Source organism: Macrosteles quadrilineatus, unplaced genomic scaffold, assembly GCF_028750875.1.
Source record: "Macrosteles quadrilineatus isolate MER2022 unplaced genomic scaffold, UCM_ALF_1.0 Scaffold_9__3_contigs__length_116548681, whole genome shotgun sequence".
Classification (NCBI taxonomy): Eukaryota; Metazoa; Arthropoda; class Insecta; order Hemiptera; family Cicadellidae; genus Macrosteles; species Macrosteles quadrilineatus.
In genome coordinates, this window is record NW_026542602.1 from 99398735 (window position 1) to 99425972 (window position 27238).

A 27238-nucleotide genomic window follows, 5' to 3' on the forward strand; every position below is an offset into this window, starting at 1 on the left:
TGACGAGCAATTTTTGTACACAACCGGCGTCCATCAAATAACATTTTTAACCCATAAATGAAATACAAAGTCAGATGTTATTCAAATTTATTTACTGAAATATCTGACAGAATATGAAGAGTGGTTTTATAGGGCTGACATTGTAGGCAGATAATTGAACGTGCACAATAGAGATAAACTTGTTAGAAAGATAAACTATATTCAACATTGTGTTTGATATCTAGTGTGATTCTGATGTATGATATAAATTGATAACTAGTTTGATTAAGGTTGATAACTAGTGTTTATTGATAATTCTGTGTACATTGATAACTAAAATAGAAATCGATATAGATAACTAAGTGATTGCTATATCGTTTGATATGGTAATAAAATAATTATAAATCATATATGTCCACAAACGCGCCTTCACAAAACCTAGCACAAAAGTTATGCACACAGTTATGCACTTTGCAGCGCAGTGTTGAAGGCGTCGTGTGGGGTCACCATGCAAAATATACCAGTTCGACACCGTAAATTCTACATTTTAATTTACTCCGAGCTGTTTAAAATGTAAAACACCGGCGACCGGTGCGCCGCATGCACGCCACCTTCTGCACTGTTGCAATACTGTAATTTCTGGGAAAGGGCAAACGACCGGCTATCTGCTATCTGGTTTATTTCTATTTGATTTCCCGTATTTACATAAATGCTAACAAGATTGTGCCAGTTTCTTTATTTTAGCGCGGTTTGTGAGAGGATTTTGCATATTTAAACCCTGGTGATAAAATTGTGGCTACTAGTAATAGTCAATGTCACACACAAAACAGACATTGTTTTTATTTTGTGTTATAAAATGGATAATAGTAGTTTCTTTGTTTCTAAGCAAATGATACCTAATATTTATCAATAGGTTATCTAGCAAATCTATAAATCACTAAACTGTAAATAAGGATAATGACTATATTTCAATTTGGTTATCTAACAGGATTGTTTTATCAGTCTACTTATTGTATTTTTTATCAAATTATTCAAATGGTCCACATTAAAATCTTACTAGTGACCAAACTTATTTTATTTACACTATAGTAAAACTACTAGAGTATAAGCCAGTACAGAATCTATAGACCAAACAAGCTATTTATTGGTGTAAACATTAATAAAATACATAAAACATGTAGTTATTGCTTCTTACAATTTGTATATACCTATAGCAAACACTTATAAACAATTAATTACTCTTATTTTTAAATTTCGGTACTTGTAAAAACAACTATGGAATATCTTGTAAAAGATGTTTTTTCCTCAAGGAAATTTCTCTTTGGAAGACGCCAGACATAAAACCTGATTGGGTTCGATTTTCCACAAAGGTCCTGTCTGGGAACAAAAGAACTTCACATGTTTGGGACGAATAAATAAATCCAGGGAGGGGAACAGTGGAAAGGGGGGACAAAGGACCGCGGGAACTGGAATCGATCTCTACCTTTATATCCGGAGACACGAACTATGATCTGCCTTACAAACCACTTTCACTTTCATTAGGTTTTAGAATTTCGTAAATTGGAATTATTTGCAAATCAAAAATAATGCTGGGGATTTACTAAAAAAGCTAAGTTTGAATCACTCCAGAGTGGAATACGTTATAACTGACCTCGGTCTTGTTTAAAATATTGAAAATACTACCTAGTTTTATTGAATAACCGTTTTTAATGAAGGGATTTTTATAAGTGTACAGTGTTTAGCCAATACGATTAATTTGGTACGTGATAGGCTTTTATTTGAATAACTACGACATTTGAATTTATCAAATTGTGCTAAATAGATCGTCTAAAGAATCTAATCTGGTATAGGTAATTGATCTAATTATTTCTTAATACTGTACCAAACTTTATTGCGTTTACTAAAGAATGCAAAGTGTGTTATCTTTTGATGGCCACAAACAACTTCTGTTGATCAATTTATTCCTCACCAAACAAAACTTGTGTCCTTCTTTCATTTCCAGACAACAGACAAATTTAATTTTTTTTAGTTTTGAGTGGTAAAAATGTTCAAGTTCCTACGAAATTTAGGCCGTAACACTTAAGAATGAATATGTTTCGCTATAAAAAGAATTCAAAGTAATTAATAAATCTAGCGACCATATTTTAAGAACGTAATTTTAAAAATGTATACATCCTAACAAGTATTGCATAGCCTATATGTCACAACTAATAGAACATAGTTTGTGTCAATTTTTTTTATAATTTCCAAGCCGTTATAATATACAACACGTCTTACATATTATAGTATATGTAGTACAATCACAATCGGTGGGGCGTCAAGTAGTACAGTAGTATCAGCGCGCTTGCGTCCATGCAACAATCAATGACGCCATTCACCAGCCCCATTCAATAAACCCACCCCTCACTCCCTCCAAATCTGCAGCCCTCGTTGCTTTGGAGGGAGAAGCCCTACCGCAAGCATACAGCAAAATACACGGTGATAAGTTAGTTCACACTCTGTGTAAAATGGTAGATTTAATTTATTATATAATCTGTTTAAAATCGTGTATTTTATTTATGTTTTACTCTGTGTAAATGCTAGATTTTAATTGATCTGCAAACTGAATAATAATCAGCAATTTAGGCATAATGTAAACAGCATTTAGGGGTCTGTTGATTCGATGGTGCTGTAATTGTAGATACAGTATTATAATCGGTTGATTATTTTTGAAGGCCTAGTGCCACAGTCGTCCAAAGGAAGTGAGGATTTGGGAAGATTAGAAATATCCATGATTCTTGTTCATTTTGACTTGTTATGAATTATTTTAGGCTACCTAGATCAATTATTTCGATTTTTTAAAATGCAAACAGTAATACAATGCAAAAGTGATTATTAAGATACAGTATCAAAAAATCGAATAACTACATTTTGTACTTTGTATTTTCTGTGTAAACTGTATCCGTTCTCTTTACAACTCAGTAGCTCAACACAATGGTTAGTTTATAACCAAACGTCGTGCGTCGACGAAATCTAGCAAGCGGTTCAGTGGCAGCGACAGCGTGATGCAGTCAGCCGTGAATCACCTCGCGCTATTGTTGTCAGTGACGCCATCTTTACTCATCGAACATAACCTCACTTTATCCAATTTGTCTGCACTGTCTGCCATTTTAATTACCATGACATCCGAGCCCGTCTGCTGGCGCTGGCGCTAGTCGTTTAATTTACGACCACATTGTCGCCTTGGTAACCTCAGTTCCTCATACACAATTACAAAAATAATTGGACAATCTAGATACGATAAATTTATTTAATTAAAAAGCTTTTGTATGCTCATGGAAACCAATTGAGTACTGTTACTTCAAAATAGCGGAAATTCAATCTCTGAATGAAAGACGAATGAACCCGGAAAGCATTGCGTCAATCGTATTTTAATTTCTAATCGACTATTGTTCATTCTAGTTCAGCGCACACATTCATAAAAGTTCTTGATCTGGTTCAAAATGTAAATGATTCAAATTAGGATAGGTCTACTCTCCTCTCCACAACGTTTTGGCAATTTATACCGTTGTTTTTAACTCAATATATCATTTTAAAACCTTGCATTATTTAAGGCACTACTACTTAATAACAATATTGAAATTGAATTGAAACAATATTTAAATATTTCACATATTTTTTAGGGCGCTAACTAAAAAGACGGGTCATATATATCTACTAATTTTTATTAGGCCTAAATGTATGGGGGTAGGTTGGTTCCGCATTTGCTACCTACACTAATCCGGGTCCCGTAGGGTGGGTTATAATCTGGTAGGTCAGTTCCGCATTTGACGGCTTCAACAATAGATCTCTTGAAATTGTAAAGATCAGTGAAGCGTACAAAAATGCCAGTCAACCGAAATAATCCATAAAAATAAGCAAGTTCTGAATGAGTTAAAGTTGAAGTAGCATGTTCCAGTTGTAACGATTTCTCTAGTTTTTTACCATAGCTGATGCAGATATTTCTTTCACCGATCCCAATCTTAAAGGGCGAAGATTATTATTGATTATTATTATATTGAAGATTATTATCCCAATCATTATTGCGAAGCCGCAATCTTAAAACTAAAAAAATCACATTACACCAGCTGCTGCTTAAATACGCTTATGTTACAAAATGCTAATAGCTCAGTTGGTAAACTAAACCTGTCACAGGAAAAACTTTAAACTTTGTAAGCATCTTATAACAAATTAAAAATATAAAACAAAACTAGTGTACCTGTTGCTCGAAATCGAGCAGTTGTCTAGTACCGGCACTACAGAAGCTATATTAAAACTAGTAGTCATAATTTTCTATGAGTTTAAAAGACCCTATTAAAAGCGTATGCAACTAATGGAAATACATACGCATAGATACGCACAGATACGCATATATACGCATGGATAATAACAGTTATAATAAACACGTCTTGTAAATACTGACAACAAACTAAATATGTTCTCTGCTGTATTCCCTGTAGTAAACAATGCAGTGTAATATTTCTAGGAATTCCCAAAAAAATATTTCCTAAAATATGGGAATCGGGGGAAGAGAGTATTTGTAGTACGCGAGGATGGTATGTGGCTGCAATCACTTGGAGAATTCAAGCATCTAGACCGCGTGCTATTCTGTGTGTTCATAGATTTTTTACATAACTATTATCACAACTAATCATAGTGTGTACGGTATCTGTGCAGTATTATTACTAAATAGTCAAATCAGTATTATTACTAAGATCAATTTTGTTAACATTTATGAAACAGGTGATTTTCTTACATCCTAAACCTAAAATATATAGAGTTTGTATCATAAATATTCCGAATTTTGAATCGGATACAAGCGTATCCAATCTTTGGATATTTAACTTAAATTTGTTCAATATTCATTCTACGTCGGCTTTTAGTGAGGCTAATTACCCTTGTCTAATGGAGTGTAACCTACCTTTGTCAATATAAATGCGGAAATAACCTACCTACTTAAGGGGCCCACCAGATTCAAATGCGGAACGAACCTACCCATTTATGGCCCTAGGGTCATTATCTGCGGAACTAACCTACCACCAAATGTATAGTGGTCCAAAATATAAGATTGTGCTGCAATATTTATAAATTAATCGTGGAACCACATTAATTAAAATCCAATTCAAGATACGCTTTGCTACTAAACTACAGTAATTCGTTGAAATTTATTTTTTTTCAAGGAACAAACAACACGAATGATACACTATGTTTAAAAATAGTATATATAAAAAGTCTTTGCTTAATCCAATCTTAAAAATGCCAATATAATACAAACCATTTCAAATACTTCATCCACACAGATTTGAGTCATCTGAGACGATAATAAACAGTAAAGGGAACCAATCTAACATTTTCAACCTAGCATCCAAAGGGCACATCTTCAAAACCTTTCACTACCAGTATCGGTATGATAGTAATAATTGAAATCTCACCACCATATATCACGATTGAGTTTTACTAAAAGATCCAAGAGAGGGGAGATGGGTCATCAACCTGTGCTACCTGTATTAGTTGTACTATAGTGAGTACAGTAGGGGAGAGAAAGAGGAGGGGGGAGGTCGCAGCATTCCTCTCTCTCAAGGTCGGAGGCAACGACACGGAACTCCCCCCCCCGGCGAAGTACTCAGTCACGTTTTTGTGGCCGGCCGCGGCCGCGGGTGCCCCTAATCTCTGTCGTGGAAGAATGCAGCCCTCGTTTGAAGTTAGGCCCGTTTTTACTCCTCGAAATTACTACGAGTAGGCGGAGTGGCCGATTGCATTCCGAGGAAGACGTTGTGGAGCTGAAGTTGTCGTGGAAATTAATAAAGTTGTTGTTCAGATGGAACACAATAGCAAGAGTAAGCAATTGCAATAGCAATAGCAGAGCAAGAGTGGATAGTTAAAAGAATACTGTGTAGCTACAAGACAAATTCACTCGTAGAGGGGCATATATTTTTATTGGAATATCTTTAGGTTTCTACATTTCTAAAACCTACTATGAAGGCTTATTTATGATGAGGCATCCTGCAAGCGGCTCTCCCCTATCCACTGAGGATCCCTCTTGACAGTAAGGGAAAATCATGCATTTATCTTCAGCTAACAACGCGGATGGCGGCGAAAACCACAAGATTTTTAACACCAGGATACAAACGATTCACAACAAATTTCAAGGAAGGTTTTTGACGTACCTGATTACGGTTCTCGCCGTAGCTGAGAGTCAGCAGGTTGTATCCCTTGTTGGAGGGGCTGGTGTCTATCCGTACTACGGTGGATGGATCTAGCCTCAGCGCTGGGGAACGTTCAGCACTGCTGACGAAGTCTTCTGTCCTCATGTCCTCAACCTGGATACAACAGAATACAGCGTTAGTCATTGGAGATAATAAAGGAGGAAAAGTGTGAACATTAATTATTAAAGAAGTCAGATAAAAATGTGGGTGAACGTCAAAGTGTTCTAGAATCATATCCGTAACTATCCCCGGTTGTTTCAAATCAATGTCATTTTCAAATTAGGATTCCAACAATACTAGCAAGGGAAATTTCATGTTTAAAATATTTCTAACACTGGAACTACAACTGACTACTGTAGTTCGGAAGACAACCAAAATGCCGTTGATCATAGGGTTTTGTCCATGCTACGAAAAATACCACGTGTATTTAGATTTGTTGAATGATAAAAAGATCCTTCAACAATATCAATGTTGAGTAGGGCATATTGAATACAAATCTTCATACAAAGTACTAGAAAAGTGATCTTTACAAGTACAGTCAATGCTGATTGGTGAAAGCTATCTAAAGATTCTAGAATGAAGAGTTGTAAGCTCACCTTCCTGAGTTCCCCATTGGCCAGTTGTATGAGCGATCCCTTGTTGAAGCTGGGGCTAGGCACATTGTTGTTAGTAGCTACTCCCTCAGGCACAGAGGGCAACTGAGGTCGTCTCCTCTTGGTGTCGGGCCTCGTCAGGATGCGGTGTTTCAGCGACCCTTCCTTTCCGGAAGGAACTTTGAATTTCTTGTCCTTCGTCAAGTTCTGTCCTTTCACTTGCGTCTCGGGCGGACTATGGCTATACCTCGGACTTTGCGGGCCAGGGTACGCCTCCAGAGGGGACAGAGGAGGGTTCGGGTTCGGGTTGGGAGGTAGATGTCTCTCTCTGAACGGAGTGTAGTGTGCCGGGTAGAGGCTACCGTAGGGTCCTTGAAGGCCAGGGTAGTGACTGAAGGGAGGGGGAGGAGGGAATAGTCGAGAGTTGTAGATACTCGACGGGAAGGTGGTGTTGTCCTCATCTTCTTTGTGCTGAACAAGACTGACCGGACGGTTCTGGTTGTACCGCGCGACTAGAGGAGCCGGCTTGGGCAGAGGTCGCAGGAACTCAGGAACCGGGGGGATTGAACCGAAGGACATGTGAGAGGCAGGGTAGTGCAGCCCGTGACCTTCCACCACCACGCCGCTGGAGATCATCGCAGAGGCACCATCGTCCTGGAACACGGGAGGGTGAACTTAGTGACCAATGGAAAAGTAAACATGTAAGATCGAACGTTCAAAGAGCATTATTTCAGGATAAAACCAAAACACTCTAAATCTAAGGACACGAGTACAACACTGTGGTACACCTCAGTGTATGGTGTAGGCCCAGCCCAAGGTCGCTGACATGGCAACGTCGCATTCATCTGTCAGCTGGGCCGCCTCTCAACCGACATCTCTGTGGGGCTGCGACGAAAAGGTGTTATAACAAAACAATAGAGCAACTATTATAATTGGGACTGCAACAGTATACGTACAAAGAGTAAGAAGAAATTGAATAAGACAACGTTGAGTAAAGTTTTCCTTTTCCAGTAAGACAATACTGTAACGTAGATCAATAAAAATCCAATATAGCAAACCTAAATTAAAATCGGACTATTAAATTACCAATTACGCCTTATACATTCCTCAAAAATCAAAGTTCAGGTTATAGTATATATAAATAACACGTTTTCCTGTTTGCCATCACAAAATTGAAACTTAAAGCAGTCGTAAAAATAACTTGATTTCTTTATTACTTCAAAAAATACGAATTGTTTATAGAGCGCACAGAACCCACAGAATAAAATTGAAATGAAGTTTTTCTAACCTAACATAGACCAAAACTATTATTATGGCATGACAACATAAGTACAAAAACAATGATCCTATTAAAAGTCTATCCCACCATACAAAATAAGAAAAAACATACAAAACGCTTTCCAATCTATGAAAATGTTAGCAGAGCAGTGATTGACAATTAGCAGATATTCATCAATGGTGTGTGCGTGTGCGTAGGCGAGCGACACACACGTACACAGTGGGCGGGCGACACAAGCACTACCTGTCGGCCAACTCCGTAACTACCACCACAATAGCTATTCACAGTACAATAGTGTTAATCAACTAATGCCAGCCAGAATTACGTGGGGTTTAAAGCGGCCGTTTTTAGATCACAAAGCAGGAGGTTGTAAAATGTGACAAATAAAAGTGGGCGAAGTCGTTTGCTGTTTGTCCTGTAGAAAGAGAGGTGGCAAAACTACATTCGTTCAATTGTTGGTTTTGGTTTACGGATGAATCACTGAGTGTATTTGTAGGTAACTGTTTATAAATTGTTATAAATATAATCCATCAAACAAGCAATTAGTAGGAATAAAATAAATTATGGAATACATTATAGTAATTTATGTAATGATGTCATCAATCTTGTGACCGCAAAATCCCAAAAATACTATACTGTATCGAGAATTACTAAAAATCGCACCCGCTTTGAAAAAAAAACTAACCATAGCCGTTCTCAAACTTGCAAGATCAGCTGTTTAGTCGGACGCCTGCCTTGCTGCACATATCAATTTGTTTTTCAGTATTGTTATTGCAGGGTTCAAACTTGTTACGCATTTTAAACAATTCTCTTTGGAACACGCCCTGCCCTAAAGGTTTCCATAATTCAAAAAAACTACGACATGCAGTTGAAATACGCAGCACATAATGCTACTGTACACGTAAACCATTGACTACCTAACTCACCATTACTGCATGACTGAAATGGCGGGAAGCGACAATGTAAATGCAAATGGCTTAGTAAAATGAGTACCCAGACTACCGGTAAATGGCAAATGCAGCGTTTCAACTCTTCCTCCGCATTTACACACAATCTGCGAGTCGAAGTACGTCAGTCGGTTTATGGTTGGCATTACCATATGAAAGAAGCTGCATGAAACAGTGCCTGCCCTTTTGTTTAGGGATGAATGAAGCTACAAAACCAGTGTTTAAATTTTAGTTGATTTTTTTTATAATTGGACAATTTCCTAAATTTGAACTGTGTGCATTTAATCTAGTTCAATGTTATCACAATTTAATTCACAAATGTTTGAGGGTAGATATACTTTGAATATAAGTAGAAATAGTAAACAATTAATCAAGTATAATCAAAATTGTTAAAACGATGCCTGATACTAATATCCAAACAATGTATAGGCATTTTCTCTATGTCTGGTAAACGACACAATTATTTTATGTTGACGCTTTACTTATTTAAAATTGTTAAAAAAAAACTGGCTCAAACTGTGTAGAGACAATAAGTTATAAGTTAACTTATACTGTTGACCCAAAAACGGTAAATAAGTCATAAATTCTTTATTCCAAAATAACAAAAAACACATTGTATTGGAAAAGTCATAAAAATAAACAATAGTAAAAACTGAAAAATTCTTATCAAGGTAGGCTAAATAATATGTACAAAGACTAACAATTTGATTCTTGTTTAATCTTTAGTCTAACAGGAATGACTGACTACATGTCAGCTGAGAAATCGCGGACGCTGTAGCAAGCCTTTTCAACTAATATGCTTTTCAGTTGTTTTCTGAATTTAAGTAAATCAGTCTCTAGCTTCAGCTGTTGGGGAAGTTGGTTAAACAGTTTAATGCCATTATACAAAAGATGTTTTTAAAAAAATGAGGTTGAATGGACAGGGATTTTCAGGTTGTGAGATGTGCGTAAGGAGTATGTACTGCAGTTATAGTGCTGGTGTTAAATATTGACTTGTGTTTTTTTACAAAGGAAAGGGTTTCAAGGATGTATAGTGAGGGAAGAGTCAAAATAGCAGCTGACCTAAATGATTCCTTACAAGATCGTCTTTTGAAAAGTGAAAATATGACACGAATGGCTTTTTTTTTGCATTTTAAAAAGGAAGGAGGTTCGTTTGTTTTCAGATCCCCAAACAGGTAGAGCATAAACTAGATAAGGAAATATTAAGCCATAGTATAAATACATATTCAAACGACGGTAAGTGGTGATCGACTTCGATCGGACACTCCAATCATCATCAGACACTTACCATATTTTATATATTTACCGTCTTATGAGTCAAAAGGATTTTTATCATTTACAAATATATGTAAATTACTACTAAAAGTTACACAGAAACATGACTATAGGCTTATGCTACTGTTCTGGTGAAACACTTGTAGGACATTTAACCCAGGTCTTGAGTGCCAAGTGTTTGAAGATATTACGTAGGCACTTGTAGTACTATCGTTGTCAGATAAGAGTTGTTTAGGGCTCTTGAGTATATGATTCAAAAATAAAATTGTGATCACGACAGAAACACTTGAAAACGCGTGATCACCTACCACAATGACTTGAAGAGATATTCAACATAAACACACTTCCTTATAGGGTTATCGTTATGAATCAGCTATCAATTCTTGTGCTCAGGGTAATGTGTTTTGATACACATTTCTTGTTATACATTTAAAACTATTTCAACTATAAAAGTATTGCATTTAAAAACTATTGTTTGACCTATCGCATTAAAAGAGTAGTTGGTACACCTGTACACGCTCCTAAAATGAATAAAACCATTATTCACTACACGTCAAAACTGTATGCTAGCTTACAGTATAAATATTAGCCATATTGTATCTTCAAATTTTAAAATATGTTGTAAAACAAATGCAGTGAATAAAGTCAACAATAGTAATGTTTACCACCGATATTTTGTATAATCCGAATAATTTACTTTTAACTTGTAAAATGTAACTATAAATACAATTGGCATTGACTTCCAGGATCCTTAAGTTGCCTCACTGTCAACTGGACAACTGTAGAAAAAATAGCCAACTCCTATCCTAAAGATTGTGTCCATAATCCTAAAGAAAGTTACAGTTTTTTAAGAACGTAAAAGCGAACTGTCAATCAAACTTAAACGTAACTGTCGCGGTAGCCATGTTAAAATCGTTAATTTTTATTCTAAAATTATCTACAACCTACATACTTACGAATGATATGTCTACTGCTCACTATATAGCATGAGTTTCAGTAGGAAGTAGCAATGAACGCAGGCTTCTCATAAACTGTTGTTCTACAAATCTGTTCCTATTGACAAAAATATTTAATCGGACGGATCTGGGCGTGCTGAAAATATTTTCTAACACTGACTACGTGACTTAACGCTTGCATTCGTTGTCTCTTTGCGCTGATAGATAAGTATTTTTATAGAAGAGCTCAAGTGAAATCGGTTCAGTATCTAGTAGCTTCCGCATACTGATAACACAGCCAAGGTCTGCAGCAGAGGAAGAAAAATATGGTTTGCCAATTGTAGCATTGTTGCGAAATGGATAATAAATCGCTTAGAACAAGATCAAAGCTTCGTTTGAAGTTGAATCCAACCAAGACGTTGGGCGTTTTGTAGACATTTCAACATCAGGCTAAACAAGTTCTAATAGTTCAAAATACATCAAGTGTTTTTATTACTATCAAAGTATAAAGTGCTCTCCCAAACTACCTTAACACTTCATCATTTGTGGTATTCACAAATGAAAGACAAAAAAAGTCTTTATATTAATTGTACCTTGAGTCGTGACTTGTTTGATTGTGCTGGCGATTTATACTTACAAACGTCAAATTCAGCAAAACAAAGGTTTATTAAAATAGTCCTTGATTTTATTCAGCATTTTTCTAATTTGAAGATAGAATATTTCTAGATCAATTTTGAAAATACACCTGTACTAGAAACTAGAATTCTATACAATTCTATTAATCCCTTGGCAAACACGTGATTTAAAACAAACTCACAACCATACTATCCCAGCAATGCAGGCAAAACTTTAGAATACGCCAACAACAAAACACAGGCAAATACTTTAGACGAAACTCGCGTCAAATATGCAAGCAGCTGAGTTGCCTCACTGTCAACTGGACAACTGTAGAAAAAATAGCCAACTCCTATCCTAAAGATTGTGTCCATAATCCTAAAGAAAGTTACAGTTTTTTAAGAACGTAAAAGCGAACTGTCAATCAAACTTAAACGTAACTGTAGCGGCAGCCATGTTAAAATTGTTAATTTTCATTCTAAAATTATCTACAACCTTTAACATGTGAATGATATGTCTACGCTCACTAGCATTAGTTTCAGTAGGAAGTAGCAGTGAACGTAGGCTTCTCATAAACTGTTCTACAAATCGGTTACCATAGACAAAAAAAGTAAGGGGACAGATCTGGGCGTGCTGAAAATATTTTCTAACACTGACTACGTGACTTAACGCTTGCATTCGTTGTCACTATGCGCTGATAGATAAGTATTTTTATAGAAGAGCTCAAGTGAAATCGGTTCAGTATCTAGTAGCTTCCGCATACTGATAACACAGTAGTGATGTGACGAGTCGAGTACTTTCCCTACTCGAGTTAATTCGACTCGATTCTGACCTGTATAGCACCGAAGCTCTGTCTGTTGACTCGTAGCTGCCGTGCGAGTACTGGTAATGGAACTTGTTTGACTCGGACTCGAGTCCCTTTACTCGAGTCGGACAGACTTGGCTCGGACTCGTTTTATACTCTGTGTAGATTTAAGATGAGAGCGAGATAGGTTATTCATCTCACATTGAGTTGATAATTATGGATTTTATTCGTTATTATAAAACTTAGATCAATAACAAACAGTGTCTTGACTCGAGTAAGCAAATTACTCGAGCGCTATGTACTCGTAGCGGATAGTTTTGAAACTATATCTTGAACATTCAGCAGTGTATTAATACGAACTGTCAGTAGTGTCAAGCACACAAGCGCTGTCGACTCGTAGTGGCAAAATCTGGAACAACATCCGAGTCTCGACTCGAGTAGACGAGTATTAAATGCACCCAACCCAAGCGCTATGGATGGACTCGTAGCGGCGGATCTAGTAAGCTTTAGTTCACGAGTAATAGTACTCGAGTATCGCCGATTTGGTATCGAGTCGACTCGATACTTCATTGGACTCGATACTTAACGAGTCAAGTACTCGACTCGTCACATCACTATAACACAGCCAAGGTCTGCAGCAGAGGAAGAAAAATATGGTTTGCCAATTGTTGCGAAATGGATAATAAATCGCTTAGAACAAGATGAAAGCTTCGTTTGAAATTGAATCCAACCAAGACGTTTGGATTTTTGTAGACATATTAACATCAAGCTAAAAAAATAGTTTGACAAAATTCTAATACTGTAGTTAAAAATACATCAAGTATTTTTTTATTACTAAATAGTAAGTTACTAAATAGAATAGATTAATTAAAATTTTGACTTTGCCCTGTGATTTATGCCATTTAGTTACTGTATACGCATAGCTAAGTAAAAAATATACCTAGACAATTTAGAATCTATACAATTCTCTTACTCTCTTGGCAAACACGTGATTTCAAACAACTCACAACCATACCATCCCAGTAATGCAGGCAAAACTTTAGAATACGCCAACAACAAAACAGGCAAATACTTTAGTCGAAACTCGCGACAAATATGCAACCAGCTGAGATGACGCATAAGTCATCCAAAACTCACCAGCCAGTAATCTGCAGCCACTCGCACACGTATGTAGATCTTGACCGTCTTGACCAGATCAACACAAGTGGCATGATACAACGACCCGGAGTGAAATGTTGCAAACATGAATAAAACAAGCGGAAGTCTGGAGCGAAAATAGCGCCGTAAACTGTCAGTTCGCACCTCATATGGCGGGTGATTTGCAACTTTTGGAGGGAAGCGCTGTTGGAAGTTAAGTTTGATGTTTATTGTTTAGCCTACTGGTATTATTAAAATCGGAGTGATCTATTGGGTCCTCGATATAAATCTTGTGCCTTACTTTTTTAAGGCTTCACAAGATTTCGGATTTTACCTTAAAGTAACGTCGAGAAAAGATAGGAACAACTCAGTTTTGGAACACCGGGTAAAATGATCATGCTAATATTGTAAATGTGAAACTTTGGACGAGTGTTTGTCACATTGAGATTCATGATTCAAAAGATTCAAAGATTTATTTGCAGTTATATATTTACAATAAATACAATAGGCTTCGTCATGCTTATAACTAGAAAAGTGCAAATTCACAATGCAAGTGCTTCACAAACTTACATAAGAATTACAAAAAACATAAATATGAAACCTGATTTGGCCAGGATGGAAGGTACAGCAGTTAGGGGTTTAATAGGGCAGAAGAGGTGTCGAGGTTGGTGTTGTAAAATTCATTAGTGTGGTAAAATTTATTATGAAAATGAAAATTATATCATGAGAAAAATAGTGGACAAATCGAGCTGAAGTTTTGCCGAATTATAGCCAAAATACCGCAGATAAACATGGACCCATTTTAATTTGTTCATTAATTGATTTAAAATATTAGAAGAGGTGTCGAGGTTGGTGTTGTAAAATTCATTAGTGTGGTAAAATTTATTATGAAAATGAAAATTATATCATGAGAAAAATAGTGGACAAATCGAGCTGAAGTTTTGCCGAATTATAGCCAAAATACCGCAGATAAACATGGACCCATTTTAATTTGTTCATTAATTGATTTAAAATATTAGTAAGAGTTCGAAAGTAAATTTAAATAAGCATATCTTATCAAATTAAATCATAGCATATATGCTTACTAAAGTTTACTATATATATATAGTAGTTTCTTAACAAGCAGCGCCACTTATACACAGTACTGTACTATGTAAACCTAGTACTGTATATTTAAACCTCTCAGCCAAATTTAAAAAAAAAGCTGTAAAATTTCTTCTAAAGTTTTCAAGTTTTCTTCTAAAATCAATGGTGTGTTTTATTTCATGCAGAAGGTCATTATTCCGTTGCGAAGCCCGGGTAGTAGCTACTGTAGTGAGTGATAAGTGCACTTTATCATACTTAAACTACTTTGTATGGTCACCATTTCATTGTATTTATGTTTTTAATATTATGTAATTAGCTGAAGTTATTTAATTATCGGCTAATTTCCTCAAGCATCGGTGGTTCAGTGGTAGAATGCTCGCCTGCCACGCGGGCGACCCGGGTTCGATTCCCGGCCGATGCAAAATCTTTTACTAAAAGTCAAGTATTTCCTGAATTCACAGAGATATTACATAATATATGGGTCAGCTAAATACAATAATTATAAGACAGCTTATGCTAATGGCCACAATAACCTTTAAGAGCGTATTGCTTTTCCAATTTTGAACGCATTCACTTTGAAATATTTTTTTTCTCGTATAAAGAAACAAAGCCTACGTTCGCTATACAGCATTACAATTTGGGTGCCACGGGACATAGCGCATTCCTTGCTTCAAAGATTTAATACGATCTATCGGTGAACAACGAACTATATGGTACAACGAAATCACTTGTAGAATCGTAAGTCGATGTTAAGCCACATTGCATTAAATTAACTATAAACGTCTAATCACATATTCAGCGTAGAAAGAACTTTTCGCGAATAAAAAGCACATAAAGCAATGCTTAATAATTAAGCAACAATTAATTTAACAATATTGTTAAACACTTACTATGTCACACCATACGAAGCAGCTTTAAACCGTGTAGTTGTTCCTCAGTCCGCTGCAAATGATAAGCGCCCATGCAGTAACGGACGGACACTGTGATAAGACTGTGATAAACAGATAGGTCTTATCACTGGTTCGTTGCTGCCGTCGACAATAGCAACGGTATCACTGATCTTCGAGGTTCATTGTTAATTATACCATTCACTATGAATAACAATGATTTCATCGGTAAATCATTGGTTCTAAAATCTTATTTGACAATGCAATGCAAAATAGTCTAGCAATATCAAAATAATGATGATTTTACTAATCGGATAGACGAAGACAATAGATATAGTACAGTACTGTATTATAGCTTTTAACCTAAAAAAGTTGTGTAACTTTCTTAAAACAGCAGTTCTTCAATCTTTAAGTCTATAGCCGGTCAGAAATATACGAAAACATTCTTTCCACTGTTTTATATCAGATTAAGTTAAAAACAACCAGAAAAAAAAGAAAACAGAAAAACTACAAACTGAAGAGTGTGTTTTGTCAATGTTTTCGCCCAACCCACGGCTGTTTTTTCTGTCTTCTGAAAAACATCCTAACACGATAAACTCCCAAGCTGGATTTCTGAGAATTGTTTGGGAAAAGTTGATCAAACAAGAGAATTTCCAGGAAATTGAGCTTTGCTTGTGAAAATACGACGCGTTTGATTCGATTTAATTGGAAAGGTAATTTTCACTAGAAATGTGTTCCCCATAGCAGCAACAATTTAGAAAACAAGTGGAATCGTAAAGATGAAATTGTTAGTGTACAGTACTCGGGGCATCAACATTAACGAATCACACAATTGTACTCCTACTCCTGGCCTACACTACTGTATTAGAAAAGTATACAGGGATCTAAATGTATTTTGATCAATGCATTACGTGCGTAAGACGATATAAATTTCAAAATAAATGCGCCACGTTACTATTACACCATTATCAAACACAAATATTTCACAAAGAAATAACCTATTTAACAGTTGAACACAAATAAGACTTAAAGCAGCAGCAATACACGAAACATATTCTTACAACCCTAAATCCTACACACATACAATATCCAATTCACAAACAACCCTGCAATACAAATGAACTCGCACCCACGGGGGTTGTGATAGTGGCACAACTGCTTCCGGTCCATTCAGAATACGGAAGTAATAGTATCGACCCCAGGTCAAGGTTAGATCATATTGAATGGTTGCCTAGCGACCCCGGAGAGAGCTAAACCTCCCCCCTCTCGCCCTCCCCCATCACCCTTTAGGTCACGATCGCCTCACACCCCCAGCGTGAAAGCTCGCACGAATCACTTTCCTTATCAGGAAAACAAGGTTATCAACCTTTAAGGTTATCACGATTAACAAGTAATCGTGATATATACCGTAGCTACCTGTCCTATGGGGGAGATACATACAGAAAACCAGTGGAAAATTGGTTGAGTCGATGACATTTTTTTGTGGGCCATCTGGTGGTAATATAACGGAATTGATGGCTCTACTGGATTCAATGATCACGTTGAAGGGTGTATACAATATATAATAATTAAGTCATGATTTTCAAAATAAAATATTACAGTTTTTACAGTACCAACAGTAATTGAAGGGCTATATGAGTATCGTTTAGTTCCGGTATCGGATGCTTTCTCGCATTCAAATATGAAAGTTACCAGTTCATTCCTTAGCGGGGCCGATTTTGTGCCCAGAGCCCAGGTGCCCCCAACATCCATTGCGCTATCATTGGACTTCCATGTTTTTATAAGAACGACACCAGTTATTTTATTATTAAACCTTGTTGAATACAATGATTGGCAGCCCAGACAAATGGTATTTCTGTCAAAAATCTACACAGCTTGGAATCAAACCAGCGACCTTCAGAGTGAAGGTGAGCACTTTAACCACCGCAGAAAATATGTAATGTAATCATTGATTTAGAATAATCGGCAAGCTAAATATTGTTTCACATAGTGCATGTTTATCTTATCACCCAGTTTAGGGTCAACAAACCACCAGACTTGAGGTATGTTGGCCTAAGGCCGAGACTACTACCGTACTACTGTTGTGACTATTTCAGTCTCTATCGTCTACTCCCGCGTGCCATGCGTGCTGTAGTGAACCTGACTTGAAAGAATGGGGGATGGCAAATATTATTCATTTACTCTGGTGGTGTTGTGATTAAAAACATTCACCAGTATAGTGGTGACCATATGATAATAATTTATAATGTAGATTCTCCCCATTTGCCCCTTCGTAAGGTAATACAATATATTAGCCTAGTCTTGAAAAAAAAAAACAACAGAAGTAGTAGGGAACTATTTTAGCTGTTTCAGAAGCGGACTATCACTGACCGTAGATCATGCAAGTAGCTTAATCATCTGAATGTAGAAATCGTAAGCCTGTATCATATAGTTTATAAGCTTTCTTGTCAAATTACACTACACTGATGTCCCAACTGTACAGTGTGAACTTTACACTTAGTTGCAATTAATAACAAGAAGCAGTTTATAATAGTATGAAAAACACTTTGAAGCAAAATAAAGAAAACAATGAGTCATTACTCGTTAGTCATTTCGGTTGTTTATGCCTAAACGGATGTTGATGCCAACGAAATGTTTTCCTCCGATTTTGGGGTGTCTGAAACCATGATTACCAACTATGTGTGCAGTGTAGGTCCACGGAAAATTCCCGGCTAAAAATAACACTACCGTTCTGTTATCAGCCGAGTTGTTATCAGCCAACAAATGACCTTGAACTCATCGTCCGACGAATACTACAATCACTGAGAGTGTTATTCAAAGGAATAGGGTAGTATTCCGAGGAATAGTGTTGTTCCCTGGAATAGCGTGTCATTCCAATGCATAAAGTGTCATTGCCATTCCAGCTAATAGTGTTAGTCCTTAAAAAAATAAAGTATTAGTCCTATAAATGTGGTATTAAAGGAATTAAGTGTCATTCCTTAAGGAATATAACCCTTAAGGAATATAGCCCTTAAGGAATATAGCATCATATTTAGTAGCAAAGTGTTGTTTCCAGAAATAAATGGACATTTGGAAAAACTAAGTGTAACTCTATGGAATAAATATGTCCTCATTTATAGGTTGTGTCATCCTAAGGAAGAAAACGCCAATTTAAAAATGTTTTTTTTTAGTGTTAAGTTCTGCTAAATGGTCACGAAATAGAAACTACTAAAAAGAATAAAAATTGAATCCTAGCCAATGTCTTCGGTATCCGCGTTGTTTTTGAAAGGGTTGATAAAGTATTTTCGCTTCAACGTTTTGAAAGCCTCTTTTCTGGAGCCAATAGTGTTCGGTTGCCAAGTTGTCAACCTGATTCGGCGGCTAAACCGAAACTAAACAGTTTCCGCTAAATAAATCCCTCGTACAAAAGCTTTTGCGATGCTACTTGGTCACGCAAAACTCAAGAGTATGTAGCAATCGTTAGTAATGCACCAAACCCATGAATACTGGTCTTCAAAATTTTATGAAATTTGCACTCACAAAACAGTCTACCCTACTTCAAGAATATGCATTGCCTACCTTAAAGTTCCCATACAAAACCATTTATTATCTTAACGTCAATTGAATCGAGCTAGGATCTCCGTTGACTTTTGACCATTGGGATCCTTATTGGGCATACTCTGCAATTTGTCTGTTTTTATTTCGAGTGCGCTTGTGTCTGATTTCCTGCTATTACATCAACATTTTTGAATATAACCATAATTGTGGTTACACAAGCTTACAGTATGTTCATACACGACACTAATGCTGCGTAACAAGACAAAGTGAAAATAAATAGTTGGGCAAAGTGGTTAAAGTGCTTTATAGTCAAAAGGTTGCTGGTTCTAGACCAAGAAATGTCGGTAGCTTATTAATGATAAGGTTCAAAACTGAATTCAGCTCCAAGATACAAGAATTCAGATAAAATTTATAAACTGTAAATGAGCCATATATGGTCCTGAATAAGGGAACTGCTGGATTCATCCATTAAAATATGTCCCCATCCCACTCTACACACATACTTTACTCAAGAAACTACTTTGCCCTTCTCAATGCATTGACCAAGACGACGAGAACTTCAAGGCTTCATGGCACAGACACCCGCCTTCCAACGGTGAAGGTAGCCGTAACCGCCGTCCTTGAACTACCAACTGCAGGTGCAAGACCGTACTTTGAATTCCTCAGTAGCAATCCTGCGTACTCTACGGAAATTAATTGCCTTTGTTAGCCCAATACGGCTCAAGGCCATACGAAGCATCGCTGTAGATGGAAAAGCGGAAACGAAGACCTTACCGTAACTAGAGTCAGGAACGCTTCAGGGAAAAACAAACGTTTTGTATTCTGGCAGAGTTGTGTTGTACGTCAGCTGTTTGTTACGGTTGTACATATGCGAGGGTGATTAAATACCTAATTGTTACCGGTATTTGTACGATAATTTAGAAAAGCTTTGTAGCGTTTAGTTTTAAACTTGTAATCCTTTGAAGGTGACTACAGTATTGCGTGTCCTTTATACTTGGTTATTATTAGGCCTATAATATTCTATAAGGCTAAATCCTACTCAAGATATGAGAAAAGTCAGTAAGCTCTAATTAGATCACAAGCCAAGTCATATTTAAAATAAAAGTCCACTCGTCATGACCTTCATTTATTTTAAACAACTATATTTCTAACATCACTTAACAGTGGAACAGTCTCTCAAATCATCTCGAATTATAATCCGAAGCTCGGATTATATTCCAAGAATTGTCTGGCGTGTGAAGTGAGGTTATTTCCTACAAACGTGGGTGGAGATGACAATACACGTCAGGCTGGCCAACATAATATCAGCTGAGAATGTTATGTTGGCTGAACTGCTGACGTCACGAGTCTTGGCAGTCTGGTCCATTGTCCCCATTGATGGGACTTGTTTATGCCACGTCTGCCAACCGATTGGCAAATAATTATCTCATTGTTGATTGATAGCATTGATGAATAATAGGTGGACGAATAAAACAAATTTCGGTACATTACAGTGAAAACACCCGTTGCACAGATAAGCAGTTATTGAAATGAAATACATAATTCATCACATGGATCATAAGTGTCTATTCGGCCTTTTCTCATTTCCAGATCGTGGTGAAGGCTGCTAGTTCGTTTCCGTAGGGATTGGAATGAGGGAAAGATTACGGTTAGTCATATCATTGGGATATTTAAAAGCCATGCCAAACCATCCTCATAAAGGGGAGAGGGTTTTTACGTCCCCTTAAAAAAATTGTTAAGCATGCAGCTTAATTGAGCTGTTAAAGCATATACGGAAATTTAAACTGCATTCCACCAACCCGAAATCTCGAATTCTTCTTCCAACTACACAAAAAGGAAATAAAATGTTATTAACTTGCAGCCGATCGCCAGGCCAGCAAACTACCAGAATATTACCATTGTCAATGAAACCGCTGATGGACAGGTGTCGAGTTACGTTGAATGGAGAACACTGCTCGTGCGATGTACATTGTACAGGTATCACATTACACACGTCAGCCCTCAGGTAAACGAACTGCCGAAAATAAGGGTAACGCTCTACAAACTTGAAAACTAAATTAAAACGTAGCTACCGACGAAAAAGATCGCCGGTTCGATGCTGAGAAAAATAGGTAGCTGCTTGATGTATCGAAATAATACTGAAATACATTATCCCATTCTGAACATTTCTGACCAGTGTATCAGACCTTACTGTTATGCCTAGCCAATGAGGTATAACAATTCATGAGAGTTTATGTTGGATAGATACGTACGGTATTCAAGTGAAGAAGTTGTCTGAAAACCCAAAAGTGTTAACATCACATGTTGCATTGCATGACGATGGGATTCCTCCATACAGAGACAAAAATTAATTCAGTTTATAAGTTGTCGGGTGCAAACCAACTGTCGTCAGAATTGAGAGTAGTTTTGCAGTGCCATTATTTCCCTTGGCGTATACGGCAGCGCGTAGTCTCTGTTCTAGCATCGTAGTGCCCTTGACCTCAAAATCTCCTAAGGGGAGAAAGGCAAACTTCTCTCTGAATCAATTTATCGCCACTCCACCTTCGATGAATCACAGAGCGCTCGAAATGGCAGAGAAAGCCGGGCAATTAGCCGGGCCAGGCTATTTTTGAACTTGTTTGAATACAGACTCAAAGCACTGCTTGCGTAACGTAAAATAACTGGTTGTTTAAGGTTACTTTGGACGGAAGCTCGGTACAGCCAGTGCAAAAATATAAATGCCCGACTTCTATAGTGCTGATATGATATTATTTCCTTATTGGAATTATTCCCGGATATCCTGAAATGTTTTTTTTTTTAATTTTTGAATTAATATCTTATCGGCAATGTGGAATATAATACGCTTCCAGGAAAACTTTTCAACCTCGCCTTATCATTTGACAAGTGAAAAATTCGCAACAGTCTATGCTCGTCAGTCATCTATGCTATATTAGAGATAAACCAATATATTTTCCAAGAAGAGGCTAGTTCAAATCTGATTACTAAATATTTTTTCAACCACCGAGTTGTATTCTTATCGCTTAACTCATTGTGTAAACATTCGAGGTTGTACAATTGTAAACTTTTTTGACAAACATAAACTGCCTTATCATCAACTAATAGGCGTTCTCGTATTTGATCGGTGATAAGAGTAAAATTAATTTGTAGCAGAGTATTTCTAGCTCGAAACAAACATTTGTTTTGGCCGATCTTAATCTACTGTTTCACTATGAGTATTTTGTTTCTTAAAGTTTAGTTCGCGTTGTCAAATTAGACGTCATTCCTGTGGAGTATCTGTAGCTTAGGTATAACCTTACCCGAAAAAAAACACCCAAAACCCACACGAACCTTACAAACTTGTATTTACACAGACTGTACTCTCAATTACCCATTAATTATGAATCTCTCACAGCTTTTGCCAAAATAAAAAGACGATTAGCAACTCCGGCATCGCAACAGCTTTGAAGTTTTCGACGTAGACTAATGGTTTGGCGTTGTATCTGTAGAATCGTGGGGGGGGAGGGGGCAGAAACCAAAAGTCGTGGTCTGCTGCCAACTATGCAAAGTTGGCGTCTAACCGTACCATTGACGCCGAAACTGCCAACTTCGTATCTACAAAAACGTAGCCCTACTGCTAGCAGTGTTTGAAAATGCGATTCTGAGACGCTAAAAATTCGAAAAGACGGAAAAAAACTCTTTCCTGCAAAGCAATCTACATCCTATGCCTTTTGTTAGATGATCCCCACATTTTCTAAATATACTATAAGCAAATTATGCTGTATTGTGGCGTTAAAAATGTAAACCAATATTCAGTCATCGTTGTCCTAAAAATCCTAGTTCTGACGAAATAGTAGAAATCTATCATTAAAACTGACAACATAACTAAATCTAAAATACAAAGCACTCACGACGAGAAATCGCACTTCGGCAAAGCCTATCAAGTATGATCACGACACAGTGACATGTACCGTGTACATTGTACGTGTAATGTGCAGTTAGTTCACGTACGGAGTGGTCACGTCGCGGCTATGGCGGCGTTTCGTGGAACTGCACTTATCACTTCCAACAACTAGTTAGCGGTCGGTGACGTCATCACTGGCATCGGCCAATGGGCAACGAGAAGCGCGTGTCCGAAATTCGTAACTTTCCAAAACTGCATTGAATCAAACGAATAAACAAGTATGACTCATATTGATAATATGTTTATAAGGCTAGAGTTTTCCACAGCACTCCAGACCTAAAGGTTGCGGACTCTTAAAATGTCATCGGTGACATGGCAGGACTTGAATCTGGGACTCCGTAGACCGAAGGCCCGCACTCTACCACTAAACGATTTTGCTCCCCGAATAACTGTAATTAATTCTGCCTAAGTGACGTTAGTAACAAGATCAAGGTTTAGCAGTGCCGGATTTACCACTAGGCCGATTAGGCCCCGGCCTAGGGCCGCAAGCAAAAAGGGGCCGCAGAGGATTGAGAAAAACATTTTTTTCATAAAAAAAATTATTTAATTTAAACCACTAATTTGCCGCAATCACAGGTGACCATAATGATGTCTCCGCGGACCGAGGGAGATGATCACAATTTTGCCGTGGCCGCGGGTGACGGTGATGATGTCCCAGTGATTGCAGCCCGCGGGAAACGTTCACGGGCCGCGGGTGACGGTGATGTGTCCTCATGATCGCAGCCCACGGGAGACGTTCAAGAATTAGCCGCTGTCGCGAGTTGTCAATGATGATTTCCCCGTGATTGCGGCCCGCGGGAAACGTTCACGGGCCGCGGGTGACGGTGATGTGTCCTCATGATCGCAGCCTACGGGAGACGTTCAAGAATTAGCCGCTGTCGCGAGTTGTCAATGATGATTTCCCCGTGATTGCGGCCCGCGGGAGACTTTCACGATTTAGCCGTGGCCGAGGGTGACGGTAATGTGTCCTCATGATCGAAGACCGCGGGAGACGTTCAAGAATTAGCCGCTGTCACGAGTGTCGATTCTTTTAACTTTATTTAACATTTTCTGTAGAATATTTAATATTTTATATAACATATGTAACAAAACATGTTGACCTTGTCTATTGTAATGTTTATATTACTAAACGACAATAAAGATTTATTATTATTATTTATTGTAAAAGTTAGGGCCACGTGGACCTTTCTTACACTTAACCTATCATAAATATAACACATATATTTTAACAATTACATCAATATACAACAAAACAAAATTTAAATCATGGATACAGAAACTTTAAACGTTGATGATGATGTCCCCGTGATTGCGGCTCACGGGAGATGTTAACGATTTCGCCGCGGCTAAAGGTGTCAATCCCGAGTGGGATGTTTACGTTTTGGCACGGCCGCGGGTAACAATGATGATGTCCTCATGATCTCAGTTTTCAAGAGATGTTTTCAATACGACTTTGCCGCATTCGTAAGTGTCGATGATGATGTCCCCGTGACTGCTGCTTCGCGGGTGGTGTTTACGATTTTGCCATGGTCGCGAGTGTCCATGATGATGTCCCCGTGATTGCGGACCGCGGGAGATGTTCACGATTTTACTGCGGTTGCGGGTGACGGTAATGATGTCCTCAAGGTCAAAGCTCACAGAATATGATGATGATGTCCCCGTGACTGCTGCTTCGCGGGTGGTGTTTACGATTTTGCCATGGTCGCGAGTGTCGATGATGATGTCCCCGTGATTGCGGACCGCGGGAGATGTTCACGATTTTACTGCGGTTGCGGGTGACGGTAATGATGTCCTCAAGGTCAAAGCTCACAGAATATGATGACGATTTCGCCGCGGTTGCGAGTGCTGAGGATGATGTCCCTTTGTTGCAGCCCACGGGGGATGTTTACGATTTTGCCGCGGTCACGGATACCTATGATGGCTTTGACTTGGTTTAAGAAAGATGTCTACGATTTCATCCACGATCACGGGTGTTGATGATGATATCTCCTTGATGCATAGGAGATATTCACTATTACTTCCGCGATCGCAAGGAATTTCCACCACAGAGGGAGGGCCGCTCAAGTAATTTGGCCTAGGGCCGCAAGTACCCTAAATCCGGCACTGAGGTTTAGATAACACCGATCTTAACTGGAGGTGGAAACAAGAAGGACAAAATAATGTTAAGGATTATTTCAGGCTCGTCAAAACAGATGTGAAAATAAAGTCACCAAGCCCGATTTTATTTCACCAGGGCAAAAAGTACCGACACCACGTAAAACGGCGGAAAACTATTCCCAACAGAATTGGATCAGGCATGAGCTTAATCAAAGACAAAATAGACTTGTTGTCATAAGCTCGAACGGCCTTGTTTATAGAATCATTCATCTAAAGTCCCTACGATGAATTCAACTGGGTATCAAAATTAAATTTTGATACCCAGTTGAATTCATTTTGGATTTAATCAGTTTGGATTTAATCCAAACATTGATTCCAATCAAACAAACCCTACAAGAGAAAAATAAGCGTGATTCATAGAACGACAAAGTTCAAAAACATTCGCTAACTACATATCTCAAGACAACTTTCTGTATTGTTTTCTCTACTCATACAGTTTCCATGAACTAATTGAGCCCTTGGATGATATGTTAGTCTTGAACATACGTTTCATCCAACGACCTGTTGTAAAACAGTCATTACCAAAATATATGAGACATTGTACCCACATGAAAATAGAATTAACTCTATACCCGTGGTTCATATCTACATCATTACACAGTGGCTAGAGTACGTTTACTACGCTACAAATGTCGGTAGCGCTCGTAGAGTGTAGAGTAGCCGGCGGCGCGTAGTACGCTCTACGCGGTGGAGGGGGCGACGATGACCTTGTATAACCTTCACACGGACAAGCGGCCCCGAGCCACGGGGGATAGAGATCCTGCGAATGGAGCCGAACTGTTCAAGCTTTTGGGCCGGTTGAGAGATCAGCGTATTTGCGACAAGAAGTTTGCGATAAAATACACCGAATATACTATACACATCACCTGAGTGAAAGATGGGTTTGGAAAAGTTACAACCAATGTCTGTATGAATCATGTCTGTGCGTAGGTCGCTACTGACCATACTGGTGTAAAATTGGGGTTTGTACATGAAACTGCCCTTTAGCCAGACAAGACTTAAATTTTCGAGCTTGTGTTCTGGGCCCCCTGAACCCGAAAGGGTTTTAAAATCAATGTGGGTGTCTGGGTGAGTGTGGACGCGTGCAGAGCAGCAGACCTACAGACTACAACTTTGAGCCGAATTAGATTGAATTCGGTGTATAGGTACCAGCAAACACCAAAGTGTTTTCAATTTTGTTTATCTTGACTCTACTTTAACTGCGACTTCCCAGCAAAAAATTGAAATCGTCAGCTTGCTCTTGCTAGCACCGTGTTGTCTGTTGTTTATTGGTTGCTAACTTTTATGATTTTTTCTATTTCATAGTTTGGGGCAATGCGCATTACACCTGTTTTATCATAAGTGAAAGGTTGTGCCATATTGTTCAACAGGGACAATTAGTACACCGCAGTTTACAATACAACATACACAAGAGTATGCTATATCCACCCGTAACTTGTATCTTGAAATCTGAACCCACCATAAGTTTATTCTTTAAAAATGCCCCTCCTACAATCCTAATTTATCTCGGCAGTTTGTAAAATAATCCCTGAACTTGTTAGAAGCTTGTTTCTTGTCTGGTGCAGTGGGCAATGACGTGACCAGGGTAGTGTTCAAGCATGCTTTGCGCGTGCTAAAAAATTAAAATTAATGCAACCGAGTCTTTCTCCTTTTACCAAATACGGCACTTATTATAATTAGCGATGAGTAGATCTAATAGTTACACGGGTTGGTCTAAATTTACAGGAGTCCGTGGTTTTATAGTAGGCCTTAACTGCTGATATACCTACCGTACTTTTACTGAATTTTCACTTCCAAACGTGCACCACGGCGCAAGTATCAGGATTTACCTTCCAAAAGCCA

At 37.9% G+C, this 27238-nt stretch overlaps 1 protein-coding gene and 1 non-coding gene across 3 annotated transcripts in view; one reads left to right on the forward strand and one right to left on the reverse strand.

Moving 5' to 3' along the window:
• Nucleotides 1–27238, reverse strand: part of LOC129002781 (WAS/WASL-interacting protein family member 3-like) — a 34964-nt gene that overhangs the window by 6779 nt on the left and 947 nt on the right. Inside the window, exons 1-3 of one of the 2 annotated variants that reach the window (XM_054430832.1) lie at nucleotides 15766–15841; nucleotides 6800–7450; nucleotides 6165–6317 (exon numbers count right to left, since the gene is read on the reverse strand). In XM_054430832.1, coding sequence (XP_054286807.1) covers nucleotides 6165–6317; nucleotides 6800–7432 — 786 coding nt within the window. In that variant the 5' untranslated portion in view covers nucleotides 7433–7450; nucleotides 15766–15841. Of the gene's footprint in view, nucleotides 1–6164; nucleotides 6318–6799; nucleotides 7451–15765; nucleotides 15842–27238 lie in introns of those variants that run through there. The other variant, XM_054430831.1, reaches the window with a different exon arrangement.
• Trnag-gcc (transfer RNA glycine (anticodon GCC)) lies at nucleotides 15226–15296 on the forward strand. Its single transcript has one exon. It is a non-coding gene; the product is annotated as a tRNA-Gly (tRNA).